This window comes from Phoca vitulina, unplaced genomic scaffold, assembly GCF_004348235.1.
Source record: "Phoca vitulina isolate PV1807 unplaced genomic scaffold, GSC_HSeal_1.0 scaffold16, whole genome shotgun sequence".
In the NCBI taxonomy this organism is placed as follows: domain Eukaryota; kingdom Metazoa; phylum Chordata; class Mammalia; order Carnivora; family Phocidae; genus Phoca; species Phoca vitulina.
Window position 1 is genome coordinate 26021578 of NW_022589719.1, and position 20163 is coordinate 26041740.

At 57.2% G+C, this 20163-nt stretch overlaps 1 protein-coding gene across 1 annotated transcript in view; it reads right to left on the bottom strand.

The window, feature by feature from the left end:
* Positions 1-5882: 5882 nt before the first annotated feature.
* Positions 5883-20163, bottom strand: part of SLC43A1 (solute carrier family 43 member 1) — a 22606-nt gene continuing 8325 nt past the window's right edge. The window contains exons 3-15 of the mRNA XM_032414487.1: positions 19080-19257; positions 18915-18970; positions 18703-18779; positions 16281-16373; positions 14323-14456; positions 13259-13437; positions 12017-12163; positions 11885-11920; positions 11533-11671; positions 8837-8978; positions 8548-8621; positions 7715-7838; positions 5883-6626 (exon numbers count right to left, since the gene is read on the bottom strand). Coding sequence (XP_032270378.1) covers positions 6480-6626; positions 7715-7838; positions 8548-8621; positions 8837-8978; positions 11533-11671; positions 11885-11920; positions 12017-12163; positions 13259-13437; positions 14323-14456; positions 16281-16373; positions 18703-18779; positions 18915-18970; positions 19080-19257 — 1526 coding nt within the window. The 3' untranslated portion in view covers positions 5883-6479. The remainder of the gene's footprint in view (positions 6627-7714; positions 7839-8547; positions 8622-8836; positions 8979-11532; positions 11672-11884; positions 11921-12016; positions 12164-13258; positions 13438-14322; positions 14457-16280; positions 16374-18702; positions 18780-18914; positions 18971-19079; positions 19258-20163) is intronic.

Here is a 20163-nt window from a genome sequence, read left to right on the forward strand (position 1 = left end):
CCAACTGAGAAGCACTTGGGATAGAGGTTAGGGGTGAGCCTCATCAGAGCAATTGGGGAGAAGTTTGATGGTTTACATTTAGGATTAAGAATCTAACCGCAGGGGGTGGGGGGAATGGAAAGAGAGGGGACCTGGATGCCAGGGCTCAGAGAGCAGGGATGCTGAGATCCTGTGACTCTGGCCAGGCAAGTCAGAAGGATGGCAAGAAGAGGAGGCAGAAACGGGAAGGAGTCGACAATGAAGGCCTGAGGCAGGTGGACCTTGGATAAGACTGTGGGGTGGGTGGGGGAACAGTGAAAAGAGCCTGAATCAGGAACCTGGGGAGCTCTGGGTCTGGGGCCTCACAGGGATCCTGTGTCAGGCTGGCTTTGGGGAGGCTAGCGAGCGGGATGGGGGGCAAGAGCTCTGATGGAGGAGGAGCTGCTGGGGACTGGGCAGGGGGAGGGAGGATGCTGGGAAATCAGAAGCAGGCTGTCCAGGTCACAGAATTATCGTTGTGAAATATTCATGGGCCTTCGGTCCAGATGCTATTTCAGAACAGTGAAAGCAAGAGGAGTGTGTGAGCCTCAGGAAGAAGCCCACAGCAATGCCTCTTTCCACCACCCCCACCTCCACCACCATCAGCCCAGACAGACCCACGGACGCCCATCACGTGCACACCCACGCTCACACGCTCTCTCACACACACTCGCACAATGCGGAGCAGTGGAGCACGTGCAGGCAAGCTGACACCCACGGGCCCCACAAACAGGCAGATGCACCCCAAATGCATGCACGCAGGACCCTGCACAGAGACCACCTCCAGAGATCTCACGAACCGCCCCCCCCCCCCCAGCGACTCCGGACAATTCAGATTTATAGCCTTGAGCCTCACACCCTGAAACAGGAGAGGCTTTCAAGGCCATCCCGTCCAACCACCAGTGCTCTGATGGGGAAACTGAGGCCCAGAGAGGGGAAGGGATTTGTCCGAGAGTCCCCACCCCTGAACAAAACAAAGCTCATTCACCTGCCTCGTTCTGTGAGTGGACCCACGACCTGAATTGTCTGCCAGCCCCCCAGGCGTGCTGTGCTTAACTCCTCTCTCTAATCTGCCCAGTTACCCAGTCCCCTCATGGCCCGACCCATCCCTCCCTTTCCATTCCCCCTACCACCTCCCTGCTCCATCTCCTCATTACCTCATGCCTAGAATAGAGAAGAAAATAGCAGTACCCAGCTCTGGTTTTCCTACCTTCAGTCTCTCTCCCTCCCACCCACTGCCCATGGTGGCCAGATTCAGCCGACCAAAATTTGCATTGTGTTTTTCTGTCCCTCAGAAACCTACAATGCCTCCTTACTGCCTACAGGTTAAAGATGAAATGCCATAGCAGACCATCAAAGATCCTTCAGAGTCGGTTACCAACTGCCTTTCTAGACTTTCCTCTCATGGCCTCACCCCAAATCTTCACTCCAGCTAGAATGATTCCATCATGCTGGCCGTCAGTTATCATGCGCTTGCAACCCACAAACCTACTTTGAACTCTCCCTAAAGTTCCTCGATCTCCCCCGAACTAGGAAGCCTCTCCCCTTCTCCTCAGATGACAGACTCCAGACCCCTTCCCGGAGGCCCAGTCTGCACCTCTCTGACATTATCAGTGGGGGTTCTTTGACTGTCCTTCAAAGCCGCGGTAAAGGCTCAGGCTCAGGCTACCTCCAGGCAGATGGCTGCCCCCCACTGGCCACCTTGGGACTCACAGCCAGGCTCCAGTCAACGTAAGCTGAGCGTGAGCATCCATCCACCCGCCTGGGGAGCGGAACAGGAGGACGCCAGATGATGGGGTTTATAAGCCCTTAAGCCTCTAAGGTTCTTACACTCAGAGTAGCGGGGAGGGCTCTCAGCCCTGCTTTTGGAACTGCTGGCACCTGACTTCAGACCCCTAATCCCTAAGAGAACCCCTCTCCTCTGAGCTACAAAGACTTGGGGCTTCCAGGCCACTGCTGAAGGGAAATTCGCCCACCAGGCTCTGAGAGGCCACAGGCCAGGGACAGTCCAGGTGGCAGACCCAAGGTCCGGCTGGGGTCAGGTTTCTACATGAATTTTTAATGCTTCCAGCCAGACCTGTCAGATGTTCCGAAACCTGAGCATCTCCTTTCATTTCTATACGCCGTGCCCTTCCCCATCCCCATTGCCCCTGGGGGTAGGGCAGGGAGGACAGGCCTGGGACAGCTACCAGTGGCCTCTGGAGAAATGATTTGGGGAAAGTGGAAGGTGAATGACCTAGTTATTCTTCCACTTACTGTGTGACCTTCAGCAAGTTACTTAACCTCTCTGAATGTCTGTTGTGTTTTTTCCATTTGTGACCTGGGGACAATAGCACCCGCTTAAATCGACTTGCTGTGGGGAGTAAGTACAATAACCCCGTGGAAAGGTGACCTACACATTTGCTGTTATTATTATCTTCCCTCAAGTCCAGCTTCCCTCCCCCTCTTCCTTCCAATCCCAGGGGTGCCTCTTGCCCTTTTCTTTTGGAGGTGGGGGCTTTGGTCAGCTCTGCCATTCCCCCCTAAGATCCTTTGGCCTTTCTAGAAACTTCAGCTGAAGAGGGGAAAAGGAAGTGAGAAGCTGAGGCCAGGCTGGTGGAGTAAGAGAAGATGGTCCAGCTGAGGTGAAGGGGAGGGAAGCAAGCAGCTGCCAGGAAGGGGAAGACCCTACTCAGAGAGGGAAGAGCTAGGTGCAGGCTCATTTCTTTCCTTTTCTCCCTTTCTCCTTCCTTCCCTCCTTCCTGGCACCTTCTCCACACCTGGGCCAATCACGCCAGAAGCCGGGATGGCCATTCTGAGCAGAGGTGAGGTCAGGAGCATGGAGGCAGCGTTGGCAGGGGGAAGGGGGGGGGGGTGCTGTCGAAGGAGGCTTGCCCAGTCTTTCCTGCCCACCAATTCCCTGCCAGTGGTTTTTAAGAACGGGGGTCTTTTACATCTGATTTAGGTGGGAAGTTGCTAAAATGCAGATTCCTGAGCCCCTCAGCCCTGCTGAATCAGATCACGGAGGGACCCTGGAACTCATTTTAGACAAGAGGGGGTTGGTTACCAAGCACTCTAAAGGCTGAGAAACATCCCAAAGGTGGGGTGGTCAGGGAAGGGGGGGCAGACTGGGGAAAGCAAAGGGAGAAAAGTTGAATTCACCCCCACCCCCACCACAGGCACACTTGGTGAAAGTAACAGACGACACTCCAGCGCCGAGAGGGTGATGCCGGGGATGGGGAATAAAGGAGGGAGGAGGCAGAGAGGGAGGACGCAGAGACCGAAGGGGGCGGGGACACAGCAGAAGTGAGACCCGAGGTAAGCAGCCACTAGCGGAAACAGATGCTTGCAAGGTGTCCCCCACCCTCGCGGCGATTTGAGACCCTGGACTTCTGGACGCGGGATGCGGACACGCTGGAAGAGTCGTCTCGGTTTCTGGGGCGGCGGGGGTGGTCAGGGAGGAAGACTAGCCTGCAGGGACCCGCGGCCCTCCCCGGAGGCCAACGCCCAGACGTCAGGACACTCACCTACCCCTCCCGGGCCAGAGCCCTCCTCCCCTGCCCTCGGAACTGGGCTCGGGTCCCGCACCCGCGTGACCTTCTCCCTCCCTCCACCCCCCGGCCCCCGGTCCCAGCTCATCTGCATAAAGTTCCAATTAACACGTTTTCCCTCAGCTATTTACGATCCCTGAACTCGCTCCCAGCTCGGGAGCCGGCTTCCCGCCGCCCCCTCGCCCCTCGGGGTGCGGCCCCATTAACCCTAGCGCCCCGGGCGGCTCGCGGCGGCCCGGACCCAGCCGGCCAGGCCCGCGCAGGGGGACGGCCCAGGGGCGAGGGGCGCGCCCTGGGCCGGCCGGCTGCGCAGCGGGGACCGCGGCAGGCCAGAGGCTAGGCTCTCCGGGAGAAAGGCCGGCGCTGGCCCCCACTCTTGCAGGGAAGAGATGGGGAGGGGGATTTCTCCTGGGAGACTCGGGGCGTCGAAATTCCTCGTTCCTCATCCTCCGGCCCCCGCACCCCTCCTCTCCCCCAACCCCCCCGCCACGTACCCTCTCCCCTCCCCAGCCATCTGTTCCACTAGGCAGCGCCGCGACAAACACGGCTCTAGCTCGCTTCCGCCCCTGCCCAGCCCCCTCCCCAAGCTCTCCACCCCTCCCTGGGGAGGCCGAGATTTCTGGCGGCAACTCCCACCCCGTCCGAAGCCCCAGCTGGGCAGGGGCCGGCGTCCAGCCCCTCCCTCCGTCCGAGGGTCGGTGGGGGTGCAGATAACGCTTGAAAGGGTGGGGGTCGTGAAGGCGTAAGCGGTCCAAAGAGGGCAGCGCAAGCCAGGGTAGGAGTCCGGGGGTCGAGGCCCAGGGAGGACCGGCCAGCGGAGAGGCTGTGTGCGTGGAGGGGTGTGCGTGTGTGGCGGGGGGGGGGGTTCCCTTTTGGTTCTCCGTCCCCCTCTCCCCACCCCCACCCCATCCCAGACGCAGCCCCGCAGCGCCGCCTGCTGGGCACACCCAGCACCCGGCGCACCCGCCTTGCTTCCTCTGCTAACCCTAACCCTAACCCTAACCCTAACCCTAACCCAACCCGGCCCGGTGGGATCCGTCGCTCGTGATCAAACTCCCTGTCGCTCGTCATCAAACTCCCCACCAGATTACTCGGAAGATCAAGGTCCGGGACGGCGAGCACGGTGAGACCCAGGCAGGCCCTCCGGGAACCCACCCAACTCCTTAGTGGGTGCTGTCCAATTCTGGTTTGGTATTTTGCAAAAAGGGAACTGTGTTGAAAGCTAGGAGTCTGGGCTCAGAGCAGCTGGGAGTCTGCTATGTGACTTTGTCAAGCCTCCAGACCCCTCTGGACATGTTTTCTCATCCATGAAATGGGTGGATCAGTCTGTTTCATTACCTTCTAAAGAGAGTTTAAGACAAAGGGGCAGTTTTATCTGTAATACTGTCTTCAGCACTAACATTTGTGGGTTCTGCAAAGTTGGGTTTTTTTTCCCTGGGGAGGGGGGTTGTGACTAGGGCCCTTGAGGTCTCTCAGCCCTGAGAGGACAGCTGAGCTAGCCTGAGAAGCTTGGGACCTCCTTTCTGCTGACTGTCCTGGTAGCCCTGTGGTCGGGACTCAGCAGTCAGAGCTGAGCTCAGCTCTACCACCTACCAGCTGGTCTTGTGCCTTAACCTGCCTGGGCTTTCCTCAACCTACAAAACATTGTGAACATACCAACCTCTTGGGCCGTGGTTAGGATGAAATGAGATACTTGTGAAGCACAGGCAGATCCCCAACAAATGTCAGTAGCCCTCTGGGCCCCATCCCTCCATTCTGTGACTTACTCTAGCCTCTAAGGCTTATGTCCCAGGGACACGAAGTGTAGGCCTGGGAAAAATAAGATCTATCTTCTTGGAGGGCCCCTTGTTCTCAAAGATGGTGTCTTTACCTATGTAATTTTAAAGCCTCACTTAGATGTTAAAAATAAGTATAAATATAGTATAAAGTGAAGCTCCAAATTTGCATGAGGTTTTAAGATAAAACAGGAGACTATAAAAAAGTGTACATTTCAACAACCCTCCACCATCCCTCAGCATTATTTCTAAAGCATCCTGCCCTGATCCCCTGTACAGAGAAAGGCGACTTCCTGGATGCACCTCAAACCATGGGAAGTGGGGGGTAGGAGCAGAGGGAGGATGTGGACTCCCTCCGGACACCAAGGGCAGGGCACGGTTAAGAACCGGAAGATGAGCCAGACAGCCAGAGGTGGACAGGCTGACACTTCAGGTGTCCTACTTAATGCCCAGGCGAGCCTGGGTGAGGAAGAGAGATGGGGGTGTGGGAAAACACTCCCCCCTACCCCCCAACAAAGATACAGGCACACGCCAGCCGGTCTCTCACTTCCCTTTTTATTTTTCTCTAAGACCTGCCAAAAGCAGTACCAGGGAGGGAACCCGCCCTCCAGCCCCTGGAAGGGGCTTACCCCCCAACACCCCATCCGAGACACAGCGAGCACCTCAGGCCCCTTTCCTCTGAGGGGAAGGTTGTTTCATACACACACCTACACACGCACACACATGCACACGTGAGCATATACACATACGTGGGCTCTGGGCATTGCCTAGCTGGAACCCTAGGGGTAGCCTGTTTGCCTGTTGATCCCACAAGCCCCCAGGGGGCACCAGCAGGCAGGCCCCTAGGATGCAGGCCTAGAGAAAGGGCAGCCCCACACCCTGGTATCCGCCAATCTGAGAAGAAAGAGGGCCCAATCCTTCTAGCGCAGGGGCTGTCTTCAGTCAATGGAGCATTGCTTTGGGGAAATTTTTTTTTAGGTGTTTTTTTTTTTCTCCCTTTTAGCAAGTCCCTACAAAAATAGAACTTCTCTTGGTATTTATAAATCCATGGCCCAGCTCTGTGTGTATGTTACAGGTAGAAAAGCCACATGAGGCATTCCCTTTGGTTGCTCAGGCCTTGGCTGCCTGTCATCCAGGTCCCTTGGCCTTAAGACGTCTACGTGGTCACCTCAGAGCCGCCAAGCACCTTCTTTGGGCCCTCCCAGTAGGTGGCATACTCCCTCTGGAGTCGGGCACGGTAGTAGAAGAGGTAGGAAGGTAGCAGGAAGCCCAGGAGTGAGAAGAGCAGGAGGCCCAGATTCACCTTGAGGGCAAGGAGAGAGAGACAAGAGTCAAGTAGGTACCGGTTTCCCCTCATCACCCTCAAGGACCCTCCTCAGCTTCCAGAGAGGAGGAGGCAGCCATTTTCATTCCAGGTCCTGGGCCAGAATGAGAAATACAGCTAGCATGTACTGTGTTCAATCACCGTTTCACCAATATCTCATCTAATGTTCAACAGCCTCGTGAAGTATCAGAGCGTGGTCTGAACCCTGGCTAAGGCCAGTGCCCACACGGCTCTCTGGGGAGATACTGGGGGAGTCTGGGCTGGTGCCCAATCCAGGGCACCTTCTGAAATGGAAGCTTCTGGGCTGGGGACGTTGATGACGGGATCCCATTGATCCCATTGAGGTTGGTGAGAAGAGGTTGGCAGATGGTGAAAGGAGCCCAGGCATGCAGCCGGGGGACGGAAGGCCCAGGACAGTGGCCCTCACTCGGGCGTGGCCTCAGCTCACATCCCGCTCTGCATGACTCGCTGTGCGACTTAGGCAAATCGCCTTGACTCTAAGTGCCTCGTCAGGGCAAAGATGACCTCAGCACCTCGTGAGCACCCCGTAAACCATGACTGTCCTTTCTTGATCGCTCTGCTGGGAGAAGGGTTACAGGACAGGTGGCCCCAGAGGGCGGAGAGAGGACCAGCTTTGGGGAGGCAGACGTGTGGTCGGTGGAAGGAAAAGCCCTTCTAACCATACCAAAGGCTGCTGCCCCGTCTTGAGGGTGTTTGAGCTGAGAGGGTTTGGAGGAACCCCTTTCCAGAGGTGCTAAGAGCATCCGTGCCCTGGGTGAAACCAGACGGCATCAGAACTGGGCCACTTCACCAGGCACCTGGAGCTTCTTCCAGAGACACTCCCGGGCCCAGAGCAAGAGGCGCTGAGTCGGCAGGCTGGGGAATCTATTTTTCACTCTGTGAGGGGTTGTGATGGGTAGCCAGCTTGGGAAGCCCCTGATTAGAGACCTTCAGTCGGAGATAGGAGTCAGGGATTCTGTCAGATACGAGCCACCCCTCCCAACCCCAACTCCTCAGAACCCCTGGAAAGGGGGTCCTGCTCCCCACGTGCCACCCCCAGTTCTCACCCAGAAGGGCTCTCCTTTCAAGGGTCCCACCATGGCCATGAAAAGCGGCTGCTGGAGCAGGGCGAACACAGCACTGATGAGGGACTGCAGGCCCGTCAGCGTCCCGAAGTGGTTGGAGGGGAACCTGTCAATGGGGGGGGGGGGGGCCTGTTCAGCCATAACAAAGCCTCTGGCTTTTTCTGAGAGCGTAGCAGGAAGCCACGGAGTGACAGGAAAAGACTTATGTCCCAACAGGTGTCTCCAGCCCCTGTGTTAAAAATAGACCAAGGGAGGCGAGGGCAGGCACGGGGAGCCCGCCGGGAGCTGCTGCACTCGGCCAGGGCAGGGGGGTGGCGGTGGGGAGGAGGAGAGGGTTGCATTTGGGGTCTGTGGACGGGGAGCTGGCGGGACTGCTGGGGACTGGACGTGGAGTGTGAGGAAGGGCAGAATCAAGGGTGACTCCGAGGCTCTGGCTGGAGCGGGTGAAGGACACAGGGCTGCCGGCTGGCGGTTAAGAGGAGAGCAGACGTAGGACCAAAGTGTCATCAAACCAAGAATTTCGGCTTCCTCTAAGGCAGGATCTCCTGGTGCTGGAGGCGGCTGGTGGCGGGGCAGGCTGCCTTTGATAGAGGCGGGGGCCCCACCACCAGGGAAGCTCCGAGAGGGCGGCCCCCCCAGACAGCCTCCCAGCTCCCTGCTGACTCTGAGATGTCAGTCAGCACTCCGGGGGGGCAGCGGAGCGCAGGGAGGGCGTGAAGGGGTGTCCGGAGCCCTTTCAACTCTGCTCCGGGATTCTCTGGTCATGGAGGGAAAGCTCGGGAAGGCAGGCAGTTCAGCGCGGGCTGACGACTCACACTGCCGCATAGAGGCTGCCACATGCTGAGTGGTAGAAACCTCGAACCATGGTGTGCAGGACGAAGGTCGCAAACTGAAACCAAAGAGAGGGAAGAGGTGAAGAGCAGGTGTGGAGGCAGGAGGAAGGATGGGCAAGGTGAAGAGGGACACTGAGCCCCTGACAAACCAGTCCCCGGAAAACAGGCCCAGAGGATGAGAACCGTGCTTCCTGGAAGGCAGGCGCTGGGTGAAATGTCCCTCTGGAGGGGTCCTGGGAGGCAGGGAGGCGGGGAGGATGGAAGTGGGTACCTGGAGGTGTAAGCTGTCGATGAGGCAGGTGATGCCGAACCCCACCAGCAGAAAGTTGGTCAGGGTGAAGGCGTTGATGGCATTGGTGAGCTTCTGGATCTTGCGGTAGCGGGGTCTGGCAGACTTGGTGGCAACCCCATCCCTGAGGAGAACAGGGTGTTACTGGCCGCTGCCTCCACCTCCCCAGCAGCTCCCTGGTTCTCGGGCTGGCCTCCCCTCTTCTACTGTGCCTTTGCCGTGGGGCAGCAAAGGGAGCAGGCCGTTTCTCCAGCCCTGTGTTTCTCGAAATGTGGCTCCCCCACCTATGACCCCAGTATCACCTGGGGCCTTTCTTTAAAATGCAGATTCCAGGCTCCCACCCCCAGAATCTCAGGAGTGTGGCCCAGGAATCTGCATTTTGACAAACAGCCCAGGTATGTCTCACGCACACTGAAGTCTGAGGCTCAAGGATGGGAAGGAAGGTGGAGAACCGGGAGCTCTCACACCACCTCCCACTGGAAGCCCCTACAAAAGCGTCTCTGCCCATGAGCCTGGACAAAAGTAGATGCTGCTCTGGGGACAGCAGCTTGGCCCCTGACTGTCCAGCAAGCCCCGCTCTGGCACAATCAAGGGCTCTGAAGGCTGCCCCAGGAGAGAGGTCAGTAGGCTGGGATGAGGGCAGGCTGCCCATCTATCCTAGACAGACGGCCCTGCCTTCAGGAGGCTGGGCGCCAAGGCTGGGGCACCAATGCTGGGGAGGGAAGCCACTGGATTGTTCCTTAAGATGCCTTCCCTCCTATCCTCTCAGGACAAACACAGAAAGAACACACGCAGTCAGAAAACCCCAGTTCAAGACCCAAGGGTGGTCTCCAGCCAACAAGATGGGCCTCAGTGAGCCCCACCTCCTACTAGCCATACCCTGTGTCATCCCCTCCCACACCGGACCGGTCACTCTGTGTGACCGACAGAATACTACGGAAGCGATGGGACGTCACTCGTGAGATTTCACTGTGAAGGACACAGAGGCTTCCATCTTGGTCTCCCTCCCTTGGACCCCTGGCTCTGGGGGAAGCCAGCTGCCCGGTGGTGAGCAGCCCTATGGAGGGACCCAGGCAGGGAGGAGCTGCCTCTTCTGCCAACAGCCATGTGAGGGAGCTCAGTAATGGATTCCCCCACCCTGGTCAACACCCCCAGATATCTGTAGTCTTGGCCGACAGCCAGAATGTAGCCTCATGAGACCCTGCTATGGTCCGAATGGCTGTGTCCCCCCGAAATTCATATGCTGAAAATCCTAAAGCCCAACATGATGGTATTAGGAGGTGGGGCTCTGCAGGGTGATTAGGTCACGAGGGCAGAGCCCTCCTCATGGGATTAGTGTCCTTAGAAAGGAGGCCCCACAGAGTTCTCTATTCCTTAGGCCATGTGAGGACACAGGGAGAAGTCTGCCACCCAGAAGAGGGCCCTCACTCAACCAGTGGCTCCCTGATCTGAGACTTCCAGCTTCTAGAACCGTGAGAACTAGCTTTCTATTGTTTTTAAGCTACCCAATGTGTGGTGGTGTTTTATTATACCAGCTCAAACAGACTCAGACAGACACTGAGCCAGAACCACCCAGCTAAGTCATTCCCAGATTCCTGGCTCAGAAACTATATGAGACAATAAATGTTAGCTGCTTAAAGAAGGCTTTAGGGTAGGGGCGCCTGGGTGGCTCAGTTGTTTAAGCGACTGCCTTTGGCTCAGGTCATGATCCTGGAGTCCCGGGATCGAGTCCCACATCGGGCTCCCTGCTCAGCGGGGAGTCTGCTTCTCCCTCTGACTCTCCCCCTCTCATGCTCTCTATCACAATCTCTCTCAATAAATAAATAAAAATCTTTAAAAAAAAAAAAAAGAAGGCTTTAGGGTATATATATATATATATATATATACATATATACATACCCTTTATAAGATAGCTTCTACAACCTGCTACTAAAAGCTGTGTGATCGGGGCGCCTAGGTGGTTCAGTCGGTTCAACGGCGGACTCTTGGTTTCAGCTCAGGTCACCATCTTTGGGTCCTGGGATTGAGCCCCGTGTTGGGCTCCATACTTGAATCTGCTTGAGATTCTCTCTCTCTGTCCCTCCCTCTGCTTGGGCCCTCTCTCTCTCTCAAGTAAATAAATAAAATCCTTAAAAAAAATATGTTATTTATTTATTTGAGAGAGTGCACACACACGGGCACACAAGTGGGGGGAAGAGCAGAGGGGGAGGGAGAAGCAGACTCCCCACTGAGCAGGGAGGCCCGGGGCTTGATCCCAGCACCCTGAGATCACAACCTGAGCCAAAACCAAGAGTCAGACGCTTAACCAACTGGGCCACCCAGGCGCTCCAATAAATAAAATCTTTAAAATAAAATAAAAATAAATAAAAGCTGTGTGATCTTGGGTAAGTTACTTAACCTTTCTGTGTCTCAGCGTCCTCATCTGTGAAATGAGGACACCGCACCTCCCTCAGAGAGCTGCTGCAGGACTCAACAGGACAATGCAAGGTACCTCGTGCAGTCAGCACCTGAGGTGGGCTACACTTATCATCGACCAAGCTGTGCCCCCCCTCAGTTTCCTCCTCTGTAAAATGGGGAGAGGCTCCTGCTCTCCCAGGGCTCTGGGCAGAATGAAATGAGATGCTGGCTGTGAAAGCGCAGAGAAAGTGACAAGCTGTGGCCACCCCTGTGCCGGTCACCTGGCGTCTCCGAGGGCAGTGCCCTCACTGGGGGCATCCACACAGTCCTTGATCCGCCAGTCCATGATGTAGCCGATGAGCGGGCAGGTGAGGAGGCACAGGAGTTGCATGGCCCCAAAGATGGAGGAGTAGAACCCCACTGGGAAGGACGGGAAGAGAAGCGGAGTCAGGAGACGGCATGACAGATGCCAGCAGCCCACTTCCGGGGCAGGACAGGGGGTGCCAGAAGAGCCTCCCCCGGGACCCCAGATTCTTCGATGCCCCGAACGCCCAGAGCTCCGAGGGTGGGCCCAGGCTCCCTCTGGAGCAGGCAGTGGTGGGACGGGTGTGGGCCAGGGCCTCATCCCCCTACCTGTCTCTGCCGCCCTTTTTCTCAGGATGTCCGTCTCTGATGGGGGGGTGGGGAGAGAAGCCAGAGTGAGAGGAGCTCAGCAGAGTGACCCTCCCGTGCCCCCGGCCCCCAGTGGGCTCAGCAGCACCTCACCATGCTCCTGGCCCCCAGTCACGAGGTACTCCAGCATCTTGTTCATGGCGGCCATGTAGAAGATGACCCGCAACTGGGTCATGCCCATGGTGAGGAGGCTCCACAGGAAAATGGGGGAGCAGAGGCTCTGGCGGAAGGGGATGGACTCTGGGGAGACAGCAGAGGGCGCCCCTGAGCCTCCCGATCTTCCATTTCCCTCTGATTGTCCCAGCGGATGCAGTTCCAGAGGGGGCTCTGACACTCACTACGTGACTCTGGAGGGACTGGTTTCTTCAAAAAGGACTGTTCAGACTCACCGGCCTCCAGGTTCTTGCCCAGTTTTATAACGATTGCAGCAGAACATTTTCAGGTGACCTCTGGATGTCCACGCTGGTGTGGTAATAATAACTCTAGCTACTGTGTATTAAGCACTGTGTGCCGCACACTTGACACATACCATCCCATTACTCAAAGCGTACAAAACCCTGTCTTTAGCCCATTCTACAGCTGAGGAAACTGAGGCCCAGAGCTCAATGACTTGCTCAAGCTCACGGGGCTGGAAGCGGCAGGTTGCCCGGCCTCACTCTGCCATGAGAGGCCAGCAGCACGGGTAACACCCTCACACCTGCACACCCCTGTGCCCGGAACAGAGCTTCCACATCCGTGGACCATTTAATCCTCACGATTAACTTCCCTGTTCAGTGGGTGTTATTGCTGCTAGTTTAAGAGATAAGGAAAGCCAGAGCAGGGTTACAGGATCTGCCCAGGTCACATGGTCTGCAACGGGGGCGCCAGACTCAAACCCCCATCTCTTGACTCCAAGGCGGGTGTACCTTCCCCTAATCTGGGAGCTGATTGATACCTTGCGAAGTGGCCCAGGCAGGAGGCTGCAGCTCCTCGTCCAGCCAGCAGGGGGAGCCAGCCAGCCGGCCAGGCGTTGGAGTGCCGGTCCTGGCCGCGGGCTCACGCAGTCAGGGTCTGAAGCTAGCGGTTCAGAGGGTTGCCCCGACTGACCCACAGGCCTGCAGAGCCTGCCCCCTTCTGGAAGCTCCTCCCTCCCTCCTTCACCCAGGAATCCAGCAGAGTACCCCTGAGTCTGAACTTCCAGAATTCTCTGAGCTCTGATTTCTCCCCATTCTGTAAATGGGGAGCATGACCCACCTACATCATGGGGTGTGGAGAGAACACAAGGGAAGAGAATGAGCGCTTAGGATGAGTACTCACTGAGCCTGAGGGCCCACCCTCCCTGACCAGACAACTCACTCTCAGGAGGGCTTTCTGAGGCGCCACGAACATCCTGGGATGAGATGAAGACGTCAGCCCCCTCCTCCAGGCTGGGGGCCTTCTGGCTCAGACGCTGGCCCACGACGGTCACATGGGTGTAGAAGCGGTCACCTGTCACCTTGTGATCTAGGGCCAACCCTCTGAGCTTGATCTTCTTCCTGCCGGCAGCCAGGCCAGGGCATGTGGGGACCAGCCATGCAGACCCTGCCCTCAACAGCCTGCCTCTCCAGGTCTGTCCTGGTCGGTCCCAGGGGTGCCGAGCACCCCGGGACCTAGCGCTGACCGATGTGCCCACTGTGTCTGTCACTCAGAGCCCAGGCCAGGGGCCAGCTTGGCACCCAATAAGTGAAGGGTGGGTGAGTCATGAGGCAACCTGGGCTGTGCCATGGAGGCAGCATTAAGAATTCAGACTCTAGAGTCAGAGAGCCTGGTTCCAAGCTTTACCTCAACCCCCTTCGGTGGTACTACCTTAGGAAAGTCACTTTGTTCCCTGAGCCTTTGTTATTAATGGAGTTAATAACAGAAGCCACACCATAGGGCTGTTGAGAATGGTATGAGAGCTACGCACAGCTCCTCGCCTGTAGAAGACACTGGAAAAACATCAGCTTTTGACCGGCACCCTATGTGCTTCCTTGTGGAGCATCACCCCACCCCCACTGAACTGATAGGGCGTGGGGAAAAGGTGGCATTTAGCTTGCCCCATAAAGGGTGGGGCATTTGAGTCTTTGTATCCCCCTCCTGGGACCATATGGCACACAGCACCCTTGCTGGGATCCGTCCTACTCTGATCCCACCCTCCAAACTCAGAAAGGATATTACCAGTACCAGTCACCCTGTTCTGACCACCTGTTAGGTGCCACGTCTATTCACACACTTGTGGGTGGGGAGGATCAAGCCCATTGTACAGATGAGAAAACAGAGGCCATCTGCAAATGCAGGTTTCTGACACCAAAGCTGATTGTGTGCACTGCACGACCACCGCCGCCGCCCCCCCATCTCTCCCTCCACAGGGGGGGAGCTCCCCTCCTGACACAGCCACTCACGTGTAGTTGACTTCCTCAGGAGCCGGAAAGGCTTCGCCGGGCCAGTTGAGGGCACAGTTCAGAAAGATGAGACAGGCCAGGCCCGACCAGGTGAACATGATGACCACGAAGGACACGCCGGCGTCGTAGATCAGCTGTGGAAGGAGGGGGCAGGCCCATGGGGGTGGCCACCTGGCCCCACCTCTTCCAGCCCAAGGCCAAGCCCAGGCCCCACTGGCCCGAGACAAGGTTTCTTTTACCCCGTTCCTTGTGCCTAATTTGCAGATGAGGAAGCTGAGGCAGAAGTGAAGAGTCAGACCCAGAAGACCCACCACCCTCTTCCTTTGTAACCCCAGCCCCCTAACGAGGTCTGAAACAGTTCCTACAGAGAGCTGAAGTTGCTGGCCACAAGCACAAAAGGTCTTTGAAATCTCAATTACTATCTAAAAAAGACGCACAAATCTGCCTATGAGTCCATGCGCATGTTGGCTTTCACACAAAAATGCCATTTCATTTTATGTACAAAAGAGAAAAATTAATGTTCTAGGTTTCCCGGGCCTAACTGTGTTTATCTTGCCCCTTCCCGGCACATTCCCCGAGGGAAAGACAAACCCAAACTGAGAAGCCTTATCTCTCCTTGCACAGGTGTTCCCAGGTGCGCAGGACAACTGTGTGTGTGTATGCACGCACATGCAAGGGCTCTGCCCAAGGCCTCCCCACCCCAGGACAAGTAGGTTCTGAACTGATTGGAATTCGGTGCCAACGGGGAAGCCAGGTACACAGAGATGGTGTCCCTCCCCTTGTCCTCCCTGCTTGGGATGACTGACATCTGCCATCCCCTCGGGCTCTGGCTCAGAGCTCCCGTGCAGCCTGGGAGCATTTCTGTTCCTCCTCAGCCTGGGGCCTGGGTGCTCTTTCTTCCCTGCAGACGGGATAGCGCTTCAAAGAAAACGGAGAACCTGCCACCCTCCATGCCTGGTACTACCTGAACAGTTGATGGCCACCCCCACCAATGCACTCTCAAACTCCTTCGGATGCCTAGCAAGTGCCTTCTAAACTAACAAACGTGACTGCCCCAGGCGGAATCTGAAGGGTATGCGATGGCCCGGGTGAAATCACGCCTTGATGTCCTTTGATATCAGAGGAAGAAATGAGGCCCCAAGCTTGCCCCCAGGCTAGAATTCAGGCCTTCTGGTTCTAGTTCCACCGGGCGGATCTGTCCAGGCTCCAACCCGGTATGGACTACGTTCATGACCCTGGACCCAAGGCAAACAGTCTCTCCAAGGCAGGAGAAGGAGACGTGGCTGGAAAGGCTGGGTGAGGCCAGAGAGGTCAAGGGCATTGAATGCATTCCTGAAGGGGTTGGACTTGATTTTGTCAGTGAGCCAGGCCTCCAACTAAGAGCATTCTAGAAGTCATGTGAGGGGCTGCCTAGGTGGTTCGGTTGGTTGGGCAGACGTCTGCCTTCCACTCAGGTCGTGATCCCTGGGTCCTGGGATCTCGCCTGCTCCGGCTCCCTGCTCAGGGGGGAGTCTGCTTCTTCCTCTCCCTTTGCCCCTCCCCCTCCACTTGTGCTCTGTCTCTCCCTTTCTCTCTCTCGAATAAGTAAATAAAATCTTAATAGAAAAAAAATAGAATCATGTGAATGACAGACTAGAGAGGGGGAAGGTCAAAGGCAGGGAGACCAGCTAGGAAGGCTTGAAGTAGCCCAGGAGAGAGGATGGAGGCTTGGCCTGGGGCGGCAGTAAAGGGAAGGGGGCAAAGCAGGGAGGTTAGACCTGCAGGTCCACAGCAACGTCCAGGCTCTCCCCATGATGCTTCAGTGCTTTGCCCCATGGTGGTGGGGATGGACCTCTGACCGGCAGGAACAGGATCCTCAGACACGCCGGCCACTACTCACCCAACCCCGAGTTTTTGTGTCAAGACAAAAAGAAAACCCAAGTGACCTCACTGCCCCCACCCCCAAACAGTCCCAATACCTTGACTCCCGGGAACGTGATGGCAGAAGAGGCGTAGGAGCCGATCATGAGGGCCATGAACGTGGACCGCAGGCTCCCGAACATGTTGGGCAGCTGAGGGAGGGAAGCAGCCCTAGTGAGCCGGGGGACCCTCACAGCCACCCAGGGCGCCCCTTGCCCAGCCCCATGGGGTAAAGCCTGGATGCATCCAGCCCCACCGCCCTCAAAGTGAGCTCCAGGAACACCAGCTCCGGGAGATGCAGCAGAAAAGTCTGAAGGCAAAATCACGGTCGGAAACTAGCCAACAGCCTCCTAGAGACTCCCAATGCACTTTAGCATCTGAAAGGTTCCCAGACATGCCCTCAAAGACAAAAATTTGTCAATTTTGTTTAACCCCCCGGGGTTTCCAAAGTTAGTTGTTAATGGAGCCCTTCTATTGGGTGCCGCCTCTTAATAACCCATGCAATGGGTGTTTAAGAAAAACTGATCTAGTGCAACCCATTTGACAGATGAGAAAACTGAGGCCCAGCAAGGGAGAGAAATGTACTCAAGTTCACAGAGCTCGTTACTGACTTTCTCCCCTGTTCTGGCGATCGTTGCTCTCTCCCAAGCCCCAAGGCTGTGACCATGGCTGGCTCTGGAATTAACCCTCCTGGTGACGCCAAAGGTCCCAGTCTGCTGAGCCAGGACAAGTCATGGGAGGTGCCAGGGAGGTTAGGGTGGAGCTAAAGGAGGGGCAGGGGCAGGCCAGGTGTCCAGAAGAGGCGGCTCTGACGTCCAGAGCAGGCCCAGAATTCCCACCAGTAGAGAACTGATCATATGTTCTGCTCACCCGCCTGAGCCAGGCCCTCCGGGGAGGAGAAAGCAAAGTCACGCTGCCCTTTGTGTACACCCCCCTCTGGCCCCACCATCCTCCCCAGGTCAACAGATCCCATAGCTGGGAGGGGCCTTAGATGCCATACCAAACTTCAACCCTCTCTACAAAGGGGGTAACCCAGGCCAAGAAGGGGGACCTCAAATACCTTGGGGAAGGAAGATGGTAAACACGGAGAACGGAGTCCTCCACCACCTTCCAAGTGGCTATGAAAAAGGGGTGGGACCAGGCTGACCCTCACTGGGGTAGAGGTTTCCCCGACACCCAGTATCTGCAAGGCACGCCGCCAAGGACGCGGGGGGGAAAGTGCCAGGGCCAGGGCCAGGGCCGGAGAGCGGCCGAACCCTTGGCGCCCCCGCCCCAGGGTCCCCGGGCGCTGCCTCCGCCCGGCAAGGCGCGCCGGGGGCAGGGCGCGAGGCCGACCTGGCTAACCCGGGCCGAGGGGTTGGGCAGCACTGATGTCCCAGCTGGGTCCGTCCTGGCGGGCTAGGGCAGAGGCCCGGGGCGGGGGGCGGCGGCGGGGCGGGGCCTGGGGGCGGGGCGGGCGCCGGGCCCTGTTATTGGCTGGAGATTACTGGCGGCGGGGCAGGGGGAGGAGCGGCGGGGCTGCGGGCAGAGACCCCTAGGCAGGCCGGGGCAGGGTCCGAGGTTGGGCGCCGCGGAGGGAAGGGATTCAGGGCCCGAGCCAAGTTGCGTAGCGTGGAGAAGGGGCTGCGCAGCGGGGCGGGGAGGAAGGGATCCGCTTCCTTAGTTGTGAAATGTCCCAGGCTGGAATTAAAGGCGGCTGCTGGGTGAGGTGAAATTCAGCCAAAAACACCCAGTTTGGCGGTCAGGGATAAACAGCCTGAGGCTGGCCCAGCCAGGAACCCTTCCCCCACCACACACTCAGAAGCCTTTAACCCTTGCGCTCACTCACATCTATAAACATACACACTCAGAGCAACACGCACACCAAACACACGTATGTAAGAGGTCGCGTCATGGAACAAGCTGTTTCTGTAGGTCCAGCACGGTCGAGCGCCGGCCAGTTCACACGGTTTAACCTCATGCGCTCACATTCACGGACACACGCCCTTCCCCATCTAGAGCACCGCACAATACACAACGTGGCAAACGCACACCCCAGCTGCTCCTTCTCTGTCACCACCCATCACGACACCCAATTTTATTCTCTTTCCAGAACTAACGACTACTGACATCATTTACGAGTTTACTTGTCTGGGGGCGTTGCCTGGTCGTTCAACCACCCCCCCCCAAAACGGAAGTTCCAGGAAGGTGAGGAAGTTGGCAGTTCTGTTTGAGCCGTGGCCCCAGTGTGTAGAACAGCGCTGGGCAGACATTACATGCTCGGGACACACGCACAGCCCAACACCCACACTCACACACTGTCGCATCCCCACGTGCACAGCCTCACACTCACCCTTAGCTGCAGCCTACAGGGTTACAGACCCACACAAGCATTTGCTCTGCAGCCACGGGCCCCTCCCTCACCCATTCTCCCCCTCCCTCACCTCTACCCCCACCCCACTCCTGGGTGCCCTGCTGCCAAGTGGGGCCTGTCACACTCACCGTGAGTGAAGAGAACGTTAGGCAGATGCCACCAAAGCCATTCAGGGACAGCGCCAGGAATATCAACGGAGACAGAACTGGGAAGGGGAGAGGGATGGGTGAGGGCATTTGGGGAGCTGTTGTGAGGCCAAGGGAGGAGCTGGGATGGCAGATGATCCACCTGCACCCACCCATTCTTTTCTTGTGGGCGCACGAGAGGCCAAACAGCTCACCTCTGGTGTCCCGAGAGGCCAGGGCCATGAGGGCGCAGGATGCAGCGAAGCTGGCGCTGTGGAGACCCAGGGCAGGGGGAGGAGTTGCCCGTGAACACTCTGAGCCTCTCCTCGCCCTGCGGTGCCAGCCCGCCTTCCAGCCCCGGACGGGCCCGGCCGCCTCACCTGCCGACTAGCCGCGTGGGCCGGGGGCCAAAGCGGTCCATGAGGATCCCCAGCGGCAGGGTGGTGGCGCTGAGCACGAAGGAGCCGATGGTGAAGCCCAGGTTGAGCATCTCTTCCTGGCCGTCACAGCTCAGCCACTTGTACTGCTCATCCTGGGTGATGTTGGTGGTGTTCTCAGCTGAGGAAGCAAGGGAGGGCTCAGCACGCGGCAGCACGAGCTGCTGGGCACAGGACAGAAGGGCCTGGGGCCGGGGCTCCTGAGCTTAGGACTTCCTGCCAACCTGGCAACTTTGCGTGTGGCCCAGAGTCCTATCTACTCTGGTGAGGACTCATCCTCAAGGTAAACTGCTAACTTGGAGTCATGACAAGTTAATAAAAAAGCTTAAGGGGAAGGAGGGCGATTCACTTCACTCGGTGCTCACTGAGTCACGAGGTGGCTGCTTCCCTGCCCCGTTTTTTGCCTACGCATCACTGCCAAAGGGTGCACTCGGGGGTGCACCGGGAGGGCAGCCCAAGCAGGGTCTGAATTCCCACTGCCGTCCCTACAGGCTGGGCAACCTGGAACAAGTCACTTCCTCTCTCTGAGCCACAGGCCCCTAGCCTGTGACAGGGAGCGGAGGAGGCCTAGCCCGTGGGTTCCTTAGATTCAGCTGGGGAAAGTAAGTTTGGCACAGGGCCTGGCCCAGAGAAGGTTCTCCTGAAACACCTGACGAAGGGGTAGGTGGTGGCCCTCCCGGGGGGTCTCGATGTAGTCAGCCTCTTCTCTAGGTGCTGGGGATCCCACAGTGAATAAAAACGGAAGCTCTCAGCTCTCGTGGGGCTTATATTAGATACAAAACAAGTAAACAAATGGACCCTGATTGAAAGAGTGACAGGTGCTTTTGGGGCGCCTGGCTGACTCAGTCAGTAGAGCATGCGACTCGATCTCGGGGTTGTGAGTTCAAGCTCCATGTTGGGCATAGGGCTTACATAGAAAGAAAGAAAGGAAAGAAAGAAAGAAAGAAAGAAAGGAAAAGAAAGAAAGAGAAAGAAGAAAGAAAGAAAGAAAGAAAGAAAGAAAGAAAGAAAGAAAGAAAGAAAGAAA